Raw genomic sequence first — 21,483 nt, 5'->3', positions numbered from 1 at the left:
TAATCTTGGTATTAAGGAGCTGATTGTGGAACCATGTCGCTATAACATCTTCAACCCAGCTGTACATCATATAAACCACTATAGGAGGGGGCAGTCTCCCATCATTCCTGGCAGCAGCACATACCTTTAACTCCCTAATCTGTAATACTACAAAATACCGCTCTCATTTCTTCCCAAGCACAAGTGGACTACCAGCAAGGGTCCAACAGTGTTATTCCTAATTACCTTTTTTTCACTCTTGATCCTGTGGCGCTCATAATTAGTTACCTGGGGCTGCAATCCAATTTGAAGTGATGACAAGAAAGTGATCCATGAAAAAGTAATAAGTTAAATCCAATTTCAGCCTTCCTCTAATTAAATGCACATGGAACTAATGACTCAAACCCTACCATTTCAGTGATAATGGTAATTAGCGAGGTGGGAGTCACTCTCTTTTTTCAACACTGTAGGTGTAAACCACAAGGTAAAATGGCAGGAGCACTCTTAATTACATGTGTCATTTTGTCAGCAATTTACACATTTCTGACCAGTCAGGAAGGTTTCATTTGTTTTCCCCTTCCCTGAGGTGGGTAAGGCACATTCAGGCTCGGGCACTGCCAGCCCCACGGCCCCGCTCCCAACCTGGTCAGAAATCACTGTTTTTACAACACTGTTCTCTAAATGCTTAATGTCAAAGCAGAAAACCTGTGAGAAAATGATAGTCAGGGTGCTCCCACAAGACCCAGGGCTGGAAATGAGGGATCCTGGCTTCCACTTTACCCCCCTGGACTGAGTTCTTTTCAATATGCAGATACCAAACCCCCAAATACCCCAGCAGAGCAGTGCACCTCAATGCCACCGAGGGTCTGCAGCTCTCTGACCTCGGGCGAGCCGCTTAATATCTCTCTGTTGGGGTTTACATGGCTATAAAATGAGAATAATCATGTTTGCTGACAGTACCTCACACTGCCAGCTCTCCCAGTATATTGGTATTTTCCTAGAAGCTTCATTTTTTTGGAATCATGACATTACAGAACAATCACAGACCTTCTTTCAAGAAAAACTGTATTTGTCACCTTTCTGCTCAGTCTAAAAAGCAGAAAAACTGAATATTAAAGGCTCTAAAAATATATAAAAGGGCAGCAAAAAAAGGCCCACAGGTTTCACTGAAAAAAACCCCTTAGTATCAAAATTTTCAAGCTGATCTTGTAATTTTGAGGACCTGACTCAGATTTTGTTCTTTTCGTGGGGTGGATGATGTTTACACTTCACAGGCACGTTCCAAGAACTGACTAATACCTATAATTGGGCTTAGGGGTGAAAAATAAAAGAACCTAGGGGGTCCTTTTGTAGGAACCAGAAAAACTCAACTTTATTTCCAAAGTCAAAAATAAACAATGAAAGATTGAAATGAAATTTTCATAGGCAAACTTTGAACCCAGCAGAAGTGAAACCTCGACCCAAGCAGAGTCGGTGGAAAAATTCCCATTGGTTGACTGAGGCAAAATTCAGATCAACTCTCATATTTAAGATTGAAACAGAGAGAGATACTCACACAAATAGAATAAATACACCTGCAAATTTATTTTCCCTGCCAAATTTTCTGCTGAGACAATTTCTCTACTAGTCATTAAATTCACCACTAGGTAAAAAAGGTACTCTGGGTGTAAAACATGAGACAGAATAACCTAAGACTTGTGTGCTCCAAGCAAAACAGAACATACCCTGCCCTTCACCTTTTGGTGTTTATTACGTTGTCAAGCTAATGATTTCTAATTTCATAAAAAACAATAATAATTGCCCACAACATCAAACTACAGTGATTTTTTCCTCTTACCCTCTTCTATTTCTCAAGATACTGGAAAGAAATATTAAGATAATACAGCATGCAAATTAAGTTCTACAAAAGCCCAGCCAAAAGGCTGCTGTAAAAAGCAGCGGTATGCAAAGGCAAGGACAGTTGTCTCCTCTCAGCCTCCCCCAGTCTCACCCTGAGAATTTAAACGAAACTCAAATTCTTTTCTTGGCCATGACTTAAAGGGAAGATTTATTTTTTTGTTTTGTCAACCGAAAACAAAAGTTTCCATCTCAGTAATTTCATTATTTCTTCTCAGCAAACACACATAGGTTAACAATCAGACAACAACTCTCATTTAATCACATAAAAAAAGTCAAGTGATGGGTTTCAATTGTGAGATATTGACTTGGATGTCCCAAATCTGTTTTCAGTCCAGTTCGATGCAACACACAACATTTACGTCTTTAAAAAAAATTGTATTTTTAGTATTGCCAAAACACACATGCACTTTTACTTTCTTGGGAGAAAAATGTGTCTCTTGATTTGTTTCCAATCTGTGTGTTCTTGCCAGCAACTAAAATGCTTGAAGAACCAAAATGAATAATCGTTAAGAGCATCGGCAATTAAAGCTGCAAATTTTAATCAATACATCTATTAATACAAAGATATATTTATCTTGGCCAGGAAAAATGTGCACATTTTCAAAATCCTAAGCATACCTGGTCTGTTAAATTATTTGTTTCACAGACTCAAGAAAATCCAAGGTCTATGGCAAATATATTATCAAACAGACTTTAGTCTTTTTTTCACTTCCAGTAATTTTTGTGGGACTGATATTTTTTATGTTCTTTCCCCAACTGCTGGTTACTAAATCCATTTCTTAACTTTCAATTTTCTTTTGTTTGTGTCATCAGGCTGTGAAACTGGCGGTCACTGCCAAATCTAAACCACGGCAGTGCGAGATAGGCTCAAAATGTGAGTCATCCTGTATTTGGAGATTTGGGTTTCTTTCAACTATCAGCAGAGCACATCTCCACTCCTGCATCCAAGTTCTTATACACTAAATATCTCACAGTTTGCTAAAAGCAGATCTTCAGGTAGAGATACCAAGGTCAAGGCCAATATGACTGAAGAACCCACTGTCACGTAAATGCTATTGAAGGCACCGTGTCCCAGCGTGGCCACAGGATGCTGGGCTATATTTAAGTACCGTGGTTATTTGACCAGTGAATAAAGAAGGAATAGAGGACATCATCCATGAGGCAGTAACAGATTAGCTACACAGTGTCTACAAGTTTAATTTTCCGCATCTGTTTGTGGCGGTGGGGTTCAGGTGCCAGCCTGCCTGCCAGCATCCCAGTGCTGAGCCCGAGACCAAGGGAGCTCTTCTAGCCCCAGGACCGGCTTCCCCTCCTATGGAGCATTTTAGTAGGAGAATCAGTAGCCCAGGAAAACAGCACCCCTCCCTGTTCCATGCAAACAGCTCCCCAGCACTCGTGCTGGGTGCTGCTCAGCAGTGCCCTCGCCAAGCACAGCAGGGATGAGCGACGCCTATGGTGTTCTTGTTATACATGAAGCCTGTTTGTCACAAAAAAAACCAGGTGACTGCTAACCACTGTGGCTATTGAATGAGACATCTATATTTATAAATGAAACCCAAGAATGACTTGTTCATTATTTAGGCAAACTTCTGAAAAACGGGCTCACTTCCCCCACCCTTGACATTTATTCTATGTACTGTCAGCAATAGGCGTCGTCTCGTCACCGTGGCCCCATCCCAACTCAGGGGGTGTGGGCGCTTGTGTGGGTGCAGTTTTACTCAAAAATTCTACCCCCAGCAGCACCATTTCCTTTCAGCAACAGATTTTCATTACAAGGATGCACTTAGGGGTGTTACATCCAAGAGGACTTCCAGTACATTTCAGACTGCAACAGCACCAGGAGTGAGAAGGGGAAAAAAAAAAAAAAGACTGGGCAGTCATTTGAATCAGTGAGTGACAGGCTGGGCCAGCTCTCTGTATACATTAATAAATTAGAATTTTAATTGTGTCTCTGACTGCAGGAGCTGCTCCAGTACTTTAATACGTACCAACAATTGGCTATGTTATGGAATCCGCGATGTGGCCTTCACTGTTGACCTCTGCAACACAATTCCCAGTCTGACTACGGAAACTGTTTGGTTTGATCCTTTCAACTTATTTGAATCCTGACAAATAAGCTCACAGCTGAAAGGTCAACACAGTCATATTTCATCCTCTGGAGCTATTCTTAAGACATCTGCACAACAAAGCACTTCTTTTAGTACCTGACACTGGACCTAGCCAGCACAATCTCTCATTAAAAATGTCCCCAGTGGAAGAGTCTATTAAAAGGCATATGGATCAGCTATGGATTTACCAAATAAAATATTTTTGAAAGCATTAATGTAACGCTTTGGATTACGGCTCTCGACGCTGCCAATAAAACGTATATTTGCCCAATGACAAAATGCCTCATACTTTCCAAAAGAATAATAGCCCGGCTGTAAAGCGTGAGGTGTTGTCCAGCAGCCGGAGCACAGAGGTGGGAGCCAGGAACTCATGAATCTTAATCCTACCTTTAAACCCAATTCCCTCTGTGATCCTAAGCGAGTCGCTTAACCCGCTTCCCTCAGTTTCCCAGTCCAGAACTGGGATAATGCTACTTACTTATCAGACTTTCCTTCTGGGGATGTTTTGGAGATTAGTATTTGCAAAATGCTTTGAAGATGAAATCACTACACCAAAGCCTGAAGTTGTCCACACTGGGCCAAGGGCTGCAGTTAATAGCTATTCCTCACTCAGGCAAAACTTCCCTTGAAGTCCCCATCGGCTTTATTTGGGTAAGAACCACAGGATCAGGTCCTCTCACTTTACTGTCAAGGCCTTTAGTGATGTTGGTTTTATCTTCCATATTCTACTACATATTTAAAGAGTCTAGGATCCGTATTTTTGTAGGAAAATAATCTGAAGCACATATAAAAGGCAAGAGAAGCAGCAATGCTGTCAGGGAACTCATGGTGATAGTATATCAAACCAAAAAAAAAAAAATAGAAAGAGCAAAACAGACATGAGTTTGACAATGTGCTATGACAACAAGAGGGGAAAAAAAAAAAACCCGGAAAGAATTTGGGGCTACAGAGGCTGAAGCATCAGATATAGAAGAGCGAGATAAGATAAATGTCCCAGCTACAGGGCTTTGTGCAACTGCAGCTGAACTGCTGCATTCAGGAACTGATTATCAAAAATCCAGGGACAGGCTGCAATTGCAGAGAGCAGTAATAAAAGCAATAACCAGCTGCAAACCAGAGAAGTGGTCAAGGGTCTGGAAGTGCCAGTTTATGGAATACATAAAGAACTAGATACATATAATTTGCCAAAACTGGCAAGTACATGTTAGTATCTCAGATGTTTGAGGACTGTGAACACGAGGCAAGGCAAGGGACTGACTCAGTATTTATACAAGCAGTATTACTTGGAGCAAGAGGACAGAATTAAAGTGGAAAGTTCCTGAGCGTGTGCTTTGTTATGGAAAACCATCCGAAGGAAAATAACAGCGGTCCCACCACCACTTGGGATTTCTAACACTAGAATAGCATAAAAAAAAAAAAAAGGAAAATGTGATACATGACCTAATAGGTCTTTCTTGTCTTTAACTCCCCGTGATTTATCCCACAAGACTAGCAGAATGTACTCCAAAGCCCCATATGTGTGCATACATCTTCTGTTTGAGAATGCTGTATTGGTTTTAGCTCTCTGAATTCATAACAGCACAAAGCCCTATATAATATTTAGATTTGATTTCTGAAGATGTCCATAAATCAGCAGACAATAAAACGGGAAAAAACACACCGATGATATGATATCCTAGTATTTCCTAATATCCTTGACACAGCAAATCAACGGTTTGAGTGAACACAGACTACAAATGGAACAGCAATCAAACAGAAATGTTAATGCAAATCTCCTATGCACACTGACACAGTAACAAAAGCTATTCCATTTTGTCATGATCCAACCCTACCAGATGCTAATAAAAGTACATGCTCACGATTTGTAAATATGCCATGGGTGGGATTTTCCCCCTGCCACTTACACCAGCCACAGCCGCTCTGTGGACACACTGGAAAGCAGCTCCTGAAGGTGCTATTCCAGTGTTCATGAGGAGGATGCATTTATTCATCTTTTCCAGCCCCCAGTCCCTCACAGAGGCACACAGGCTCCCCTTACCTGAAGGGCTGGCTGTTTGTCATTCCTCTTCGGAGACTTTAATCCACTAACTTGTTGCTGCTGCTGCTGCTGCTGCTGCTGCTGCTGCTGTTGCAGGAGAAGCTGCCGTGCCACCTGGAGAGCCTGTGGGGAAAGAGGTTGGAGCATTGAGTTTACAGCAAACAGGGCATGAGGAGCCCCACACACAGCACAGAATCAAGGCAATTCCTGGTCATGGGGTACTGCTCCACTCTTGATGCACCTCCACTGAGGAAAGCAGTGACTTCCACAAAAACAACAACTCAGCACTTGCATGCAATGTGGTGATATCCCACCACTGGATTTCCCATTTTGACTATGAAGAAAACCAGCAGCAGCTGATGTTCAAGTCCTGGGTGTGAACCTCAAGTAACTGCAGGAATACCAGAGGTGAGCTCCATACAGTTATTTTTGTCCCCCTGGAGCAGCCCACAGCCCTCCTTGCTACTGGGCAGTCTCATGCCTTTCATGTGCCTCCTTTCCAGCAGGTCAGGTCGGGTTTACAGAAGAGGGCTGTCCTTTATCACTGTCTGCTCTCCTGAGCGCCAGAGAACATCAGAGAAGTTTCTGGAAGGTTATGATGGGAGGAAGAGGAGAGGCAGCAGCAGGTGGAGCCATGCTGAGTGTCAGAGGCACTGTGCTGAAGGCTGAGAAAGCTGCAAGGAGCTGGAGTGAATGCAAAGAAAAGCAGGGACAGCATCTCACCCCACCAAAATCCAGGACTTGGACTTTGATGATCACGGTAGGTCCCTTCCCACTCAGGATAGTTTATGATCCTATGAAAATCACTGATGGCTTGTGACAGAGCTGTGGGGACTCAACGGGAGGGGGCAGAGCAGCAAAGGGACAGTGTGACCTTACAGGATGGAGAGACAAAGGACATGACCTCAAAAGCATGAGCAGGCATGATGTGTGGGGGATTACTGCAAAATTTCATGCAAAGCAAAGGAAAAGTGTCCATGGACATCAGAGCCTGCCGCTCTGCAAGGCCGGAATGCTTCCTCAGGTAGAGAAAAGAAAGCAAGAAGAGACAAAACCCGAGGGAAAAGATGAAGAGCAAGTCCCTGCCCTGGCTCCCTCCCTGCTCCCCAGCCAGGGGATGCCAGGATGATCTCTGCAAGACAGACTGTGGCACAGCTGAGGCTCCGTTGGCGAGACCCCAGCCTGCTGCTCCCAGAGGATTCACCAGCACCGGACTCGGGCCTCCTTGGTCTCCTTGGAGACGTTCAGTACATGTGTAGGTGGAAAAGTGGGAAGGCTGAAGACTTCATTAATGTTAAACAAGAAAAATAGTCCCTTTGCAAGATGCCTACATGGAAGGAGGGGAAAAGCCTTCCCCACTCCTACTGTGTATGTTCTCTGAGTGATTTAATTAATACCTATTTAATTAAGGAGTCAGATACGGTTCGGGTTTCACTTGCTTCTCCAAGTTGCAGAGTGTTTAATCTCAGCGCAGAACTGCTGGGAAAAATTTAATACCAAGTACTGCAAACTCAGATCCAAACCCCCTAGTAAAAACTTGTTATTTTATGGCCTAGACCCATCTTTTTACTTTTGAAGAGACACTGGTCATCTCGGCGCGTTGAAGAACTGCCACTGCTGGCCAGGGCAAGCAGGGAGGAGAGACCCTACTGCGCTCTGGCAACAAGCCATCCTGCCAAATTTAATAACAAGTCTGCACCAGATCACAAAAACTCTGTAAGGCAGGGTGCTATTTCCAACAGAGCTTGGTGTGGTGAGGGTAACACCAGATTTTGCATCTCAAGCTGGTCGGAGCTCAGTGCACCCATAACACCTCTAAAACAGTCCGTGTCCCTGTGAGAGGTGCAGGGAGCTGCTGGGCACAGACACACACCAGGGCAGGCCCATGTGGATCTGGGCTCACACACACACAACCACCCCACCACGGTGCAGCATCAAGAACCAGAAGACCCTCCAGCCTACCAACAAATACAATGGAACAAAGGAAATCTTTATGAAGAAAGTTCTAAGTATGGTTAAAAAAATGTTATTTTTATTGAATTAGCTTATTTAGCTGTAAAAGCATCTTCAAGGGTGGGCAGAGGCAGCAGAAATAAAACCTAGAAGACTTAAGGGGATGGGCAACAAATACTCACCTACTTAACAGGGGTGTTGTATGGCTTATTTAATTAATGAATACTTGTAAAGCACTCTGAGTTGCTCAGACAAGAAGCTCTATACAGTACAAGCGCAACATATTATTATATATTATTAAGACTGGCTCTGCAGAAGAATAATTCCAGGTAAATGTGCAATCAAATGATCATTTTAGTTCCCAGTAATTAGATTCAATAGGCCAAAAAAAACACAGAAGCCTTTCTTTAATCATACACTAAACAATCAGAACATCCCTAACCTTTCAAGCTACAGCCTTTTTGAATAAAACATCATCAACTTATAGATATTATTCCAAAAAGAACCAGTCACCATATGTGTTGTCTCTTTGAAATACAGTTGCTATAGCAGACCCTGCATGCATTTCATGTGATATGATCATATTCTATCCGTTCTGGCAGCTGAGAGGTTGCACAATTAAATTGGCTGCCAGAAATTTTTGAAGATTCCCAGAACAAGTAGCCATGCAAGAAATGCCTGCTCTCTACTCGAGCGGGCCACGAAGCTCTGTGCAGCTCATTGGGGTGGCCACTGTCACCATAAGCCCTTATCATGGCTGACCCCACAGTGATGAGGATTTCTGTCCTCAGGGACAGGCTTGCACTGGCAAAGCTCTGACGGAGCGAAGCCAGAGCTCTGTCCATGCTCCAGGCCCACCTGCACCTGCACACCCACCCTTGTGAGGGTCTCCAGTAGAGGTGACATCTGCAATAACTGCTTCATGTCCGGTTGTCACCTGTCCTGGCGCAGACCTGGTGGGATCAGTGATGGTTAGAGGGAGGGACCAGCACAGAGGGTGGAGCAGGGTGGGAAGGAAAGGATTTAAAACAATGAAAGTGGGCTGGAGGGAGCATTGTGGATACAAGGAGTCAGGATGGACAGGAACATCAGAGGGAGAAACAAGGCAGGTGCAGGTGAGATGGCAGCACACTGACATTGCAGAGGATTGCAGACTGAAATGGCATTTCCCATCTCTCCTCTCAAGATTTCGCTTTTTCACTTATACATAACTGACAGCAGTAAAAGCTGAGCACCGGATGAGCTCGGGTTTAAGATGTGGAAGGTTGTTTATAGCTCATATCTGGTTCTTACTGAACATCTGCATCAAGTAGCTACTGTGTCCTTGGTGAACCCAGGGATCCCACATCCCTCTTCCTTTCTACGTTCTCCTGCTCAGCCTTTTCTCCCTCCTACCTCAGAGCAAGAACTGCCGCTGCACTTCCAAGAATCATCTAGCACTGCTACATAGGATGTGCAAAAGAAAGATGGCCTGGGAAGCACCGTCCCTCTTTCCTCTTATCCGCAAAATATTTCAAGCCCGTTTGAAGTGTCTTCATGGAATTAATTTGGTGATGTTTCAAGCCCCGTGGACACCTGCCCTCATTACGCCGGCACATCCCGTATAATCCAAGCCAACAAGCATCGCACCTCTACCCCCTTCCCTGGTTCCAGGCAGTACCACTCCCGCCCGGACCTCATTGCTGGATGCCGGCGTGGGAGCCCTGCTGAGGCTGCCAGTGCTGCACAGTGCTCAAACGAGGAGAGACAGGGAAATTAATTTGAGTGAAGTCAGTCCCACAACCTTCATCAGCACGGAGATTCGCAAGCAGGCCTGTACATTAATAAAGCTTCCTGTGGGAGTAGATGTTGCCTTTGATTTGCATGTGAATTCAATGCTAGTGAGAAGTGCCAGACTGTCAGACATGGAGACCAAAGCCTCTTATCTTTCCAAAAGCTTCTGTAGCAGTTTCCCCACATTTCCTTAATCATCTGCCTTGTCCTCAACTTACTGAACAGGCAGTAGAGAGTAAAGCTGGACTCGGTTCAACTCCTGCTGCTGCCAAGTCCTGAAACAAGGGTGCCAGGACTGTTTACTGCTAGCCAACAGCTCTGCTAACGTGGCCCTCTCCTCACGAGCAGGTGCTCTGACATCTCCAAGCTCTTTTCACACATTCCTCCCCACTGCCGTAGTTACATCCTAAATCTCCACCACGTGCTTGCATGTGAACAATTGCCAGGGGCCGTGAAAAAACAGCTCATGTTTGTGCGTCCAGACAACTGGCTGTTCCTTCACGGGACAGACGAGAGATGCCAAGAGCCCCTGAAACCACTGAGGTGTTTCACACATTTGGGTCCATGACTACCAGCAGCCACATTATCTGCGCTGCCCGAAGAGTCTGCAAGCCTGGACAAAGCTACTTGGGGCACCCAGAGACCCAGACACCAATCCTGGCCTCCTGCACTAATCACAGAGCATTGGCAACCATCCTCCTCTCTGCACCGCAAAAGAAAGACGAAATCTTCCCACTTACTGGAAAAAAGAGAAAGGACAGAATCCCCTAGCAAGTGCATCTTCTGAGTGCCACCATTTTTGGTCACTATAAATGTGGATTCTGAAGGACAACATCAAGAAAAGGTTCACTACCAACCAAGTCATCCTATCCTAAATGCAAGATCCAGTAAATAAACTGCCAAGATATTTTCTTATCCATTAGGAAATCACCCAGAGATAAGGACATTTTTCTGGCGTAAAACAGAGACCAGTAAAAAGGCAACTGAAACGCTGCACTTTAAAGACATTGCACAAATTTGGGATGGTATTTGAGAGTCAACACTGGGTGACACCTAACCCAGGAAAAATGTTAACAGCACATTAACTGTGAGATGAATCAAGCCAGTTTCATTCACAGAGCAAGTGGGAAGCCCCACTGAAAATCCCTCTCTCTGTGCTTAGGGAAGTGGCAACTCTTTAGTATTTCCCAACTAGTTAAGCACCAGGAGGGGGGGAAAAAGTACACATTTGAGATGACCAAGACAATTTTATTGCAAGACAGACAGAACGTGACTTGTTTGCCCAGCTGTTGTTTGCCCGGAATACTGGGCAGTGTTATCACCCCAGTTACTGCTGTAATTTGGCATTTTCACGCAAGCTCGACCTTTCAGTTTCATCATCCTCTTTGGGCAAGTTCTGCTGAAAAATGCAGCCCTGCCTCTGACTTCATGTGGCCAAAAACTCCCGATTCGGGAAGGGGGTTGGGGAAGGGAAATACACTGGAAAAAGAGGGTAGAACTTTAAAAATAGAAATGCTGCTTAAATGCCATATACTTGCTTACAGTGTCAGTACATAAGGAAAACAGTAACAGGATCCAGTCGCATGGAGCCTCTTGCTAACTTGTTCCACCACTGCAGCCAGTACAAGGCAGCGACTCTCCAACTTTTTTCCATTGGCCTATTTCTATTGAAGAAAAAGAGCTCCAGCTCCTCCCTTCCCATCTGCTCCAACTGATATTAGTATCAATCAGTTATTAATGAAATACGATGACTTACAGCTATAACAGGCCTGGCTCTAACACCAGAAGAAGCTTGTTTCCATACCTGAGGTTTATAAGGCATGGAAAGACTGATCCAGGGAACTGCAGGAGGTATGGAAAGGTATGTACATTGGAGGGTGGAGAGATGAGCAACGGCCATGAGGATGCAAAAGAAACAGGCGTCCTGTCTGACTGCCAATTTCCAGGGCAGTTGTGCAGTAACTGGCTGCCTCCAAAATGGAAAGCGTGCACACAGAAGTTGCAAGGAGGGAACAAACCAAAATCCCACGTGTTTTTACAGATTCCTACGGATTTGGGGCCTTTCCAGGTGGACAAAGCTGCTTATCAGGAAGGCAACTTGAGAAAGGAGGAAGGAAGTGTTCCCAGAAATCAGAGATGGTCCTGCTGCCATCTGAACTGTCCAAGCAGTAAATCAGGAAAGTTACTTGCCAGCCAACATCATCATCTGTCCGTTATTTCAGTTATGGTCATTAAAAAGCAAAATACAACAAAACAAGCAGAGAGAAATGAGAAGGAAGATATTTTAAGGGCAAAATCTACCCTTGGAGCAAACATAACACTACCCCGGTCCCAGACTCCAGAAGCAAGACCTTCTGTGTTAACCTCTGATAGCCATGCCCTTACAAACTAACCCTGCTGCTCAGCTTTCCCCACTGAGGTTTGGGAAAGCATGGCTTTGCAGCAGCAGGCATGCAGTTCTCTCACCATCTATTTCTCCCCAAGTTTCACGATGGATTTAGGCACTGAGGGACCGCCCGGCTGGCAGCTACAGGCGCCTCTCCCAGCAGAGTGTGGCCCACCTCCCAGAAGGGCTTTTTGCTTCCATTTAGTCTCGCAAGGCAAGTACCTTTGTTTCTCCTGGGTGGGACGAGGGGGAATTTAGACTCAGCCAGCAATCTCTCTTCTTTCTCAGCTCCCATCTGTCCTCACACCCCACTCCACTCCACAGCTGCTCCCAGCAGAGTGGCAAGATGCAGCTCTCAAGCTCGGAAGCCTGGATGCACCCGAGCTTCAGAGCTGCTTCATGTCTCTCCCACTCTTGCCTCCTCTACCTCCTCTCCTGCGACACTCTCTTCTCCTGGAGCAGCAGATGTAGAGGAGCAGAGGTAGGAGGCAGACACATGGAAGGGGAGCCCTGCTGCAGCTCTCCTCCGGCAGGCTCAGGAGCCGCTCAACGTGTGGAAACCAGCGAGGAGCGGAGCAATATGCAAAAGGGAAAAAAATAAAAAATAGTGCAAAGCAACAGCAGTGGGTAGTGCTGTTCCTCTGGGAGGAACAGAACAGGGGGAGGTGAGATGAACCAACTAGAGAGAATAGGAAAAGAACCAAAATGAAGAGGAGGAATAAAATGTAGAAGATGCAAAAGAGAGAAGCAGATGTTCTTGCAGCACTTTTTCCCTCTGACATTCGTGCCCAGCTCTTCCATCTTCCTCCAGAACTGGGAAATGAGCTGCTATGTGTTCCCTCCCTATTTCCACCCTGCTGACCCTATGTGCCACACACAAAACGAAACAAAGCCAAGAGTCCCAACATTGCTCCCAGCACTGCAGCAGGGAAGCCTGAGGAGAGCTACAGGCAGGACGAGGAGCTCTGCTATGGGACACAGGTAGGATGCAACATAACCTGGTGATCCATCCCTGCTGTCCAGCCTTCTGAACAGCCTTGGATTCAAAAAATCCCCATCCCAATCTCATCCTCTATTTCCTTGTTTCCTTAAATAATCCTCCTCCAGCTACTCTGTACCCAAGGCCACTGGTGCTGCAGAGGGACGCTGTGAGCCTGGGGAGATGCTGCTGGTACCCAGTGCCTCGCTCGGCTGCAGCTCCGCTGCAAGGCTGGCTCCCTCCAAGGGCTACCAGCCAGCTCATCAAGGAGGGGAGCTTCAGCAGCAATCTTTCACTCCATAAAATGATCAGCTGGCCCTGAAGGCTTTGCTCAGACACAGCAGACTGGTCTGGCCAAGTGACTAATGGGTGATTCCCATGCTGGAAAAAGAGAAGGGACCTGGAGGTCCGCATGTACAAACCCTGGCTCACATCCTGTCCCTGATGTGATGGGGGCAGGCCTGGAGCAAGGGAGCTGGCAATGTGCCTCAAACTGAAGCATCTCCTAGAATAGTTTAGTCATAAGGAAAGAAGACGAGTCTTTATTTTTCTTCCAGCACGCTTAGTTTCTTTCCTCTGGAGTAGATTCTGGCTACCAGTTGAGGAGATTCCCTCCAGAAAAAGGCACTGGAAACAAAAACCTTTTCTTCCAAACCCACAGGGTGGAGCTGCCTGTGCCCCAGCACTGCTGCACTTCATCCTCGTGGGCCCTGAGGTTACTCCTGCTGGTGGGAGGAAGATGCTCCTGCCCTGCCATCCCACAGCCCATCCCATGGCTGGCAAGATCCCTGCCTGCTATCCCAGCTCTGCAGCAGCAAGGACCCAGCCCCACACAGGGGAACAACAGAGTTTGCCTCCAAAACAATAATTTCCATTTTGTAATTTATTCATGAACTCCACCAACTTCAGGGAAAAGATGGGGGAGGTATTTTCTTCAATACTCAGATGCTACCTGGATGAAGGGGGCAGCCAGCAAGGAGTAGCAGGGCAAGAGATCAACTTCAGCAAACACCAGGAACCTGAGAACCCCAAACCAGCCACAATGGGGACAATGGCTACAAAAATCCCTTTTTTGAGGCATAAATGAAATCCTCAGGCAGTTACACTGTAAAAACACCTTCTGTCCCCTCTTTTAAAGAGTCACAGTCAGGACTCATCAAAGTCACTTAAAAAGCATCTGGCAAAAAGTTCCCAAACATTAAAAATGGTTCTCTTTATTTTGGCATGCCAAGACTCACAGCATGTAGCGGTCTGTACCAGCAAGAAAGGAGGGATGGGCCAACACATCCTGGTAAAATGAGAAAGGATACAAATCTTGGCTCCCTGCGCAAACTGAACCAGAACTGAACTGTGTCTGAGTGATGAAAAAAATCTTATGGGATTTCCAGCTCGTTTCTGTAGGCTCGAGATCAGATTCTAAACTACTGTGTTTATCCAGAAGTGAACCAGACCTTTGAATATTTGGAGGACTATTCACTGCTGAGCCGCGTTTTTCTTGGATGTCAAAAGCACGGGAAGTTCTCATATTTTTTAATAGAGAAGAAAAGAGGGATAAGGTGGGGGGGAGAAGGAAGAGGGCCTTTTTGTTGCTACAACATAAATAGTATATTGCATACAGCTGCTTGCGCGCTTCCCTGTGTGGTCAACAAAACAGGGAACATATTTTAAGCTTGTTTTCCAAAACACTGCATGACAAACTTGTACTCAGAGGCCCATGAAATACAGCCCCTGACTGGGGACATCTCACCACGCTCCATCCAACTGCTGTTGGACGAACGAAGGAAGCAAAACATTGGGACAGCCCAAAACATAGAAAATGAATGCTGCAACTCAACTTCTATGGCACAGCCTAATTTAGAAAAGCTTCTAAAAACCTTAATTTTAACAGATTCTGATAAAACAAAAATAGGTGAGGTTCAGATGGAGGCAACAAAAATGATTAGAGGCCTCGGCAGATACGAGGCAAGATTGATAAGGGTGGGAGTGTTTAGTTTAGCAAGAGATGAGTAAGAGGGGAGATGATAAAAGTACACAAATTGTGACTCGGTCTGAGAAGGTACATCTGGTGCTTTTGCCCTTTCTCATAACGCAAGAGAAAGGGGACATTGAATGAAGTCAGGAAGCAACAAACAACAAAAAAAAATAAAGCAGATAAAGGGATTTTTTTTTCTTTCTTAATACACAACTCATAATTACGCCTAGAACGTACTGTCACAAGATATCACCAGTGCCAAGAGCATGGGTAGGATGAAAGAAAAGATTAGACACTTGCACAGATAGTAATGAGAACATTTACAGCTACCTTTGGAAAGATAAAAACAGAAACCAAGGTACGAATGTTTATGCTTCAGGGCACGAGCCAACCTTTAATTGCTGGAGGCTGGGAGGAAGCTTTCCCCATGGATAGGTTCTCTAACTGTCCTTCATGGGTGCCTGCCCAAGGACTTCAGCCAGGGCTGGAGATCCCCAGACCAACAGGATGCAATTGCTGCTACACCTCTGTCTTCTTGGGTACCTTCATCCTGCACCGCTGATCCCAAAGCCCATTCCTCAGCCTGTCTCAAGCCTCCTCAACCCTCAGGGAGCTGTGGGGAAGGGGGGCCAGCCACGTCCCCCATCCCAGCCCCTGCCCATGTCACCTGGCCCCAAGCTGCTCAGTTCCTCTTCTTCTTCACATCACATTGAAGTTTCAGGTCCTTATTTTGCCAGCCCTTCCTCTGCCTGCTATTTCGACTGCCACTTTTCCTCCCTCAAACCTAAACCCACAGCTTCAGTCCCTGCCATCCATTTGGGCTCTCCATGGAGCACTGACCCCCTGGAGCCAGGGGAGAGAAGCATCCACCTCCTCCTCCCCTGACCCACCAGCCACGGAGGGTTTTTGTGACGGAAGTTGCGACTGAACGCAACTTCAAGATGTCAGGCAAATTTTCCTTTCTTTTAATCTGAAGCCATTCCTCAGAGGAAACCTACATCCCTGAGGAGGAGGAGGAGGAGGAGGACCCTCCTGCCGATCCAGCACCTGCGGGGCAGCGGCAGTCAGGCGCTATTACAGACCGCGGAGCTCATCAACGCGCTGGAACTGACATGAGATTCGGGGAGACAAAGAGAGATTTTGAAAGCAAGTCAGTCTATTAAATTTATACCTACCTGCACAATGTGAAACAAACCACATCTCGGTTTCCTTTCATGTGCATGACAGTCTTAACTTGTTTCTTTTAATCCCATAAAAGCAGCTAAAGCATGCAACATGCTTCCCGGAGATGAGGCAAACCTGTATTTTGCTTCCTGACAGTGATTTAGTTTATAGGGTGGGTTTTTTTTCAGGGAAGATAATGAGCATTGTCCTAAGCCGGTATTATAAAGGAAATACAACACGCTACATGCTAGACACCTGGCATTTAAAGAAGAATCCCATAAATTGACACTGTCTGTAACGGACCAAACACAGTTGCAACCCCTCGCACTGCACAGACACCAGCACTGGAGGCAGGAAGATCCCAGCAGCACTCGCCAAGGTTTTCTTTGGAAGTCAGCACCCTTCTGAAAATTCAAAGTGCCTCTCATTTAGTCAGTCACACCCCAAGCGGGACCCGGGAGATGACCAGGGCTGTGTGACTATGTAATAAATCCAGCAAATCCAAAGGGGAGAAGCAGTAATCCATGGAAACGTTCCACACAAGAGGGGGGCTTAAGTGCTTTTAATTCCCAGCTGCAAACCCAACAAGCTGCCAGAAGGCGGAGACCACTGAGCACAAGGGGTTAATGGCCTTGCTAAAGAAAATGATACACATAATTTCCTTTTATCATAAAACAATACATTTATTATTTTCTGTATATCTGTTAAAGGGCACGGCCTTCTGAGTGGAAAACAAAACACAGCTTGGTCACATGTTTATTTGCTTCAGCTACTCCCTTTCCCTTCTGATAAATAATCAAACATGCCATCCAGAAAAAACAAAACCAGTGAGCTGGGAAATTTGATGGTCATCAAATAGACTAAGATACCAAGAAAAGCAGCCCACTGTTCCCACAGAGAGTTTTCTGCCCCACACCTACACTAACATCTGAGTAAATAACTTCAGTCACTCTTTCCATTTTCCCCATGCAATTACTCCTACTGTTAAACAAATTGTCCTTAAGGCAGTTGCAAACACCATTTTTTTTTCTGCAAAGTAGAACAACTTCTGAACATTAAAAAGCCAGACTAGCAATATATTTTCAAAATATGTTTGTTGTACTTGCGGTTTGGCTGAACACACAGCTTGATTTCTCTCTCTCTCTCTTGCTCTCTCTTCTAGGAAGATGGGGGTTTACGGTTTAAAATTTTAAAGTGTATTTGGATCTCAGAGAGGCAGGAAAAGCCTCGAGGAGGATGGGTTTTCTCCATAGGGCAGGCAGCATATTTTCCATTTTCTCTTATATTTCACACTGTACGAGCACCACGAATGCTTGCCAAAAAAAAGTTACCTGCTATGTCAGTGGACTTTTGAGGGGGAGAAACCACTGAGAAATATCAAGCAGCTTTTTAAGTCACTTGAACAGAGAGGAAAAAATCCAGCATCTGTGTTGCGACACGGATTACCCAGAGGATCCACACTATCTTCCAACAACCCCTGAAGACCATTCATACAACAATCATTAATACTGAAAAACTGCAGAGAAAATCCTTCACGTGAGAAGTTAACAACCATTACCCGGCATGAGCACGCTTTCCCTTTCCTTTTGTAGTACCACAGGTCTAAACAATAGTCATATGAATGAGATAATAGCCATGCTTGTCTCAGCAGCCTGATTTTTATTAGCATGAAATTGGTACAAATATTAGCGAGGCTGGTTCGCACACAGTGCCAGAGCCACGATGCAAACAATTTGCAGAAAACAAAAACGCGACTCAGTGGGCTTGCGCCGCTTGTGCTGCCCAGAACAGCAGCCACGTTTCCCTTTTTGAGGGGGGGTTGTTGTTTAAGTTATTTTGGCACTTGTGCAAGCGCGAGGAGAAGCCGCAGCACCGGCCGGGCAGCAGGGACAGTGACACATGGCTGCTCCCGCGACACCGCAAGGCGATGGGCACCCCAAAAGAGGACCTGGTCCTCTCCATGGTTCTCCGAAGCCATGCCAAAAAACCCACCCTTGTCAACACCTCAGTAAACAACCTGAACCAGCTTCTTTGAACCAACGCAATTCCCCTCTCCAAGCTGCCTGCGCAAGGCAGCGTGTTAAAAGTTCAGCCCTGCCTGCACGCTCCTTTCCTCTGAGCGCTCGCAGAGAAAATGAAGAGTTTAACAGAGTGAGCTCTTACTGTCTGCCTTTAGATTTCCGTCTTCGCGCTGGAGATGTGTTTCTGGCTGTTTCTGTGAAGCGGGGGCTGAAGAATGGTAAAAAGATGTTTGAATAAACAGGAAGTGCTGTGCAGCCGGAGTGCAGGCTGGAGGGAGACGCTGGAGCACTGCCCTTCGCGGCAGCCACCGGGCTCTGCCTCCACAGTAGCAACCTCTGCTTTTACTAAATGACAAAGAAACCGCAAAGCATTCCTTCCCTAATTCTTCCCTTGCAAAGTGGTGAGATCGGCTAGACCTCACAGGTAATCTCAAAGTTGGGCTCAGCACTACACCAGGCACAAAAATCTAGTGATTCTGCATTATTAAATCCCCCCCATCTCTAAGCAGAAACATGCAGAACTAATTATGTCCCCAACCAGACCAAACAGCAGCAAGAAGCACACCTCACTTTTGTGTCTAGGTAAATTTGGATTTGCACGTAAGTCCAGCCAAGCTTGACGTTCCTACCCTTGACAGTGCTGTGACTTGCTCTGAAAACTGGCTCAGGAGGCTGGCCGGGCTGCAGAGCTGTTTTCTCTAACTGCGTGAACTGAAATATAAACAACCACCCAAAAATACAACTTGTCTCGGGCACGGAGACTTGCATCCAGCATCTCCGAAAGCGTGAGTTCAGCATTCCGGCAGATGCTATCCCCTCCTTCGTCGTCTCCTTCCCCTCCCTAAAACAAACTACCTATTTAACTCGAGATGACTAACTAACCGTCTCCCCACCCAATTATCAAAGCCCTGTCTGCTGTCATATTGGTGACATGACACAGATATTGTCAAGAAAAAGTAAACTGGGGCTGGCACTCAAAGGCAGCTCGTGAAGAGATGAGCAGTCGAACAGCCATATTCAATAAAAAAGAGGAACAGGATTCCTTTAGAAAATGTATTGCTGTTGTGGCAACGTGCTGCTGCCACTGAAGGGACTGATTTGTTATTTAGCATCTAGTCTTGGACTGTCTGTCATTTCTGGGTGCTAATGCTCTGCTAAAATAACTCATTGGGAGCTGTCAGTGGGATGTTTACATAGGCCCCCAATCTTTTCTTCATACAAGGAAATTTTTTACTGGAATTCATCTTCTTTTGATCTCACATTCAAAGCAACAGCAGCTTGATAGACATGCAAGTCTGAAAGCAAATCCAGACGCTGAAGATAAACCGCCAGAGTATGACAGGCAGGAGCATCTAAAGCTTATAAAAATGAAGAGAACAGCATGTCGTCTGAGTATTACAATAGCAGAAATCAAGAGACATATTAGGTGGAACTGATCAGCCACAAAAACAGTTCAAAAGGCAGATCATAGAAACAGAAGACTAAGCTAGAAAAAAAATAAAATTGGAAAGATCTGCTTTACAGAGGCATCACCTCCTCTCTGAGCACCGCAGCGTTTCCGCTCCAGCATGTAAACTTAAGGGGAAAAAAAGAGCAGGGCTCGTGCCGTCTCTACTAACTCAGCAGTTCTTACCTTCAACTCACCAATTAATTTGCCAAGTATACATTTCAATTATGTGTTATTGAAACTGAAATAAAAATAGGACACTGTGCCACTTCTGTCTACAGCCCAGCCCTCCCCAACATCACAGGCATGGGGAATCAGTGCCTCTTCGTTAGGGAACGGGGGAATCGCATCCCCCTGCAAGGCACAAGAGGGGTCCTGGCCTCAATCCCTGCGACCATTTTAGCTTGTTCATCTATCAAAGGGCTGAATCTTGGGATGCTCCTGAGCTCTGCCTCTGCCACTGGTGCAGAAATATTAGTTCAGAAGGTAATTTTATTTAAATTGAATTACGTGTGCCACGGAGTCCACAGCTATGTTTCAAAGGCGATGCTTGCCGGGAAACAATTGCTGAAACTTTCTCTAGAAACCCATACATTTTTAATTTTTCTTCCCCAAATAAGCTTCTTATTCTAATTGAAGTCAGCAAATATAATGAAAAAGTAATTCTCAAACAATTTTGTACTTAGAGCTGTTTGTTAACAAACACTGAATGAGCAGCAGTGTTAGGTTAAAGGGCAGCAGGATTCCACATTATAATTTAGCCTGCGGTTATTTCTGATTAAGAACACCCTCCGGGACGGCAAAGCAAGATCTTCCTCTGCAGCAGGCATAGCTTTTAAAATTAGCCTCTTCTCAATAATAAAACCAACAGGAAAACTGTGGATTTAAAACTGTATTAACCAATTTGAAGTGGTGCAATCAGTTTATGTCTCGCTTTCTGCAAACCACCGTTCCCTGCCTTAGTCAAGTTTCAAATGTAAAAATGCTGCCTGGATTCTGAAACTGTTGTAAGAAAGTCACCTTCTGTCATGCTTATGTAGCTATCTAATGTGCTAAAGGCTGATTATTTATCTTTAAACTGTACTAGTTTAATCTTTTAAGGTCACCACTAATCTGCTCCAACCTTTTAAAAAATAGCAGCTTTCAAGACTTACTGCTGGAATCACTAAACTCTGCACTGAATGTCATTGTAAGGGATACATTAGCCAGAGTGAGTGTAGTTTTACAATGTAAACACCAAATATAAATCCCCACCTAAATGAGAAGAAAAACATGATCTCCATGCCAGGAGAAATATCAGTAAATAAGACCAACACAGTATTATTTCACTCAAATATCGTTCCAAATCATGTTGCTATTTTTCCCTCCTCCCCCTCCCTTCCCAGTGCAAAACTTGGGTATAATTTAAAGGATCATTAGGTGCTTTTTCTTTATCTTTTCCCTTTCTCAGCAGCAACTTTGCATGCCTGCTGCGAAGCCTCCTGACCGCATTTGGAAGTCGTTGTAAGTCCAAAACCCCCTCGCAGGTTATTCCTGTGCATGTGCTGCACAGCGGCCCTTTATACTCCTCTTTTTCCTTTTCCCCTAGACTTCTTCTGGACTTGAATGTCACAGTAGACCTTGAATGTGAAATGGCTTCAAGCTAATTGCTTTAATTGCTTGAAGATGTGCAGGCAGGTGAAACCTGATCCCCTTGGCCATTGTAGAGACCAGGAACAACACAGGAATGTTTACATAGTGGTTTGAGTTTAATAGACAGTAGAG

At 45.2% G+C, this 21,483-nt stretch overlaps 1 protein-coding gene across 15 annotated transcripts in view; it reads right to left on the bottom strand.

Annotated features, from left to right (window-relative positions):
* FOXP1 (forkhead box P1) overlaps positions 1-21,483 on the bottom strand; it is a 382,295-nt gene that overhangs the window by 106,071 nt on the left and 254,741 nt on the right. For 14 of the 15 annotated variants that reach the window (XM_064667184.1, XM_064667183.1, XM_064667193.1 and 11 more), the window contains one exon: positions 6,025-6,147. In XM_064667184.1, coding sequence (XP_064523254.1) covers positions 6,025-6,147 — 123 coding nt within the window. Of the gene's footprint in view, positions 1-6,024; positions 6,148-18,414; positions 18,802-21,483 lie in introns of those variants that run through there. The other variant, XM_064667197.1, reaches the window with a different exon arrangement.

This window comes from Pseudopipra pipra, chromosome 11 (assembly GCF_036250125.1).
Source record: "Pseudopipra pipra isolate bDixPip1 chromosome 11, bDixPip1.hap1, whole genome shotgun sequence".
NCBI lineage: Eukaryota > Metazoa > Chordata > Aves > Passeriformes > Pipridae > Pseudopipra > Pseudopipra pipra.
The sequence above is the reverse complement of the archived record's forward strand: the minus strand, read 5'-3'. Positions and strand labels throughout refer to the sequence as shown.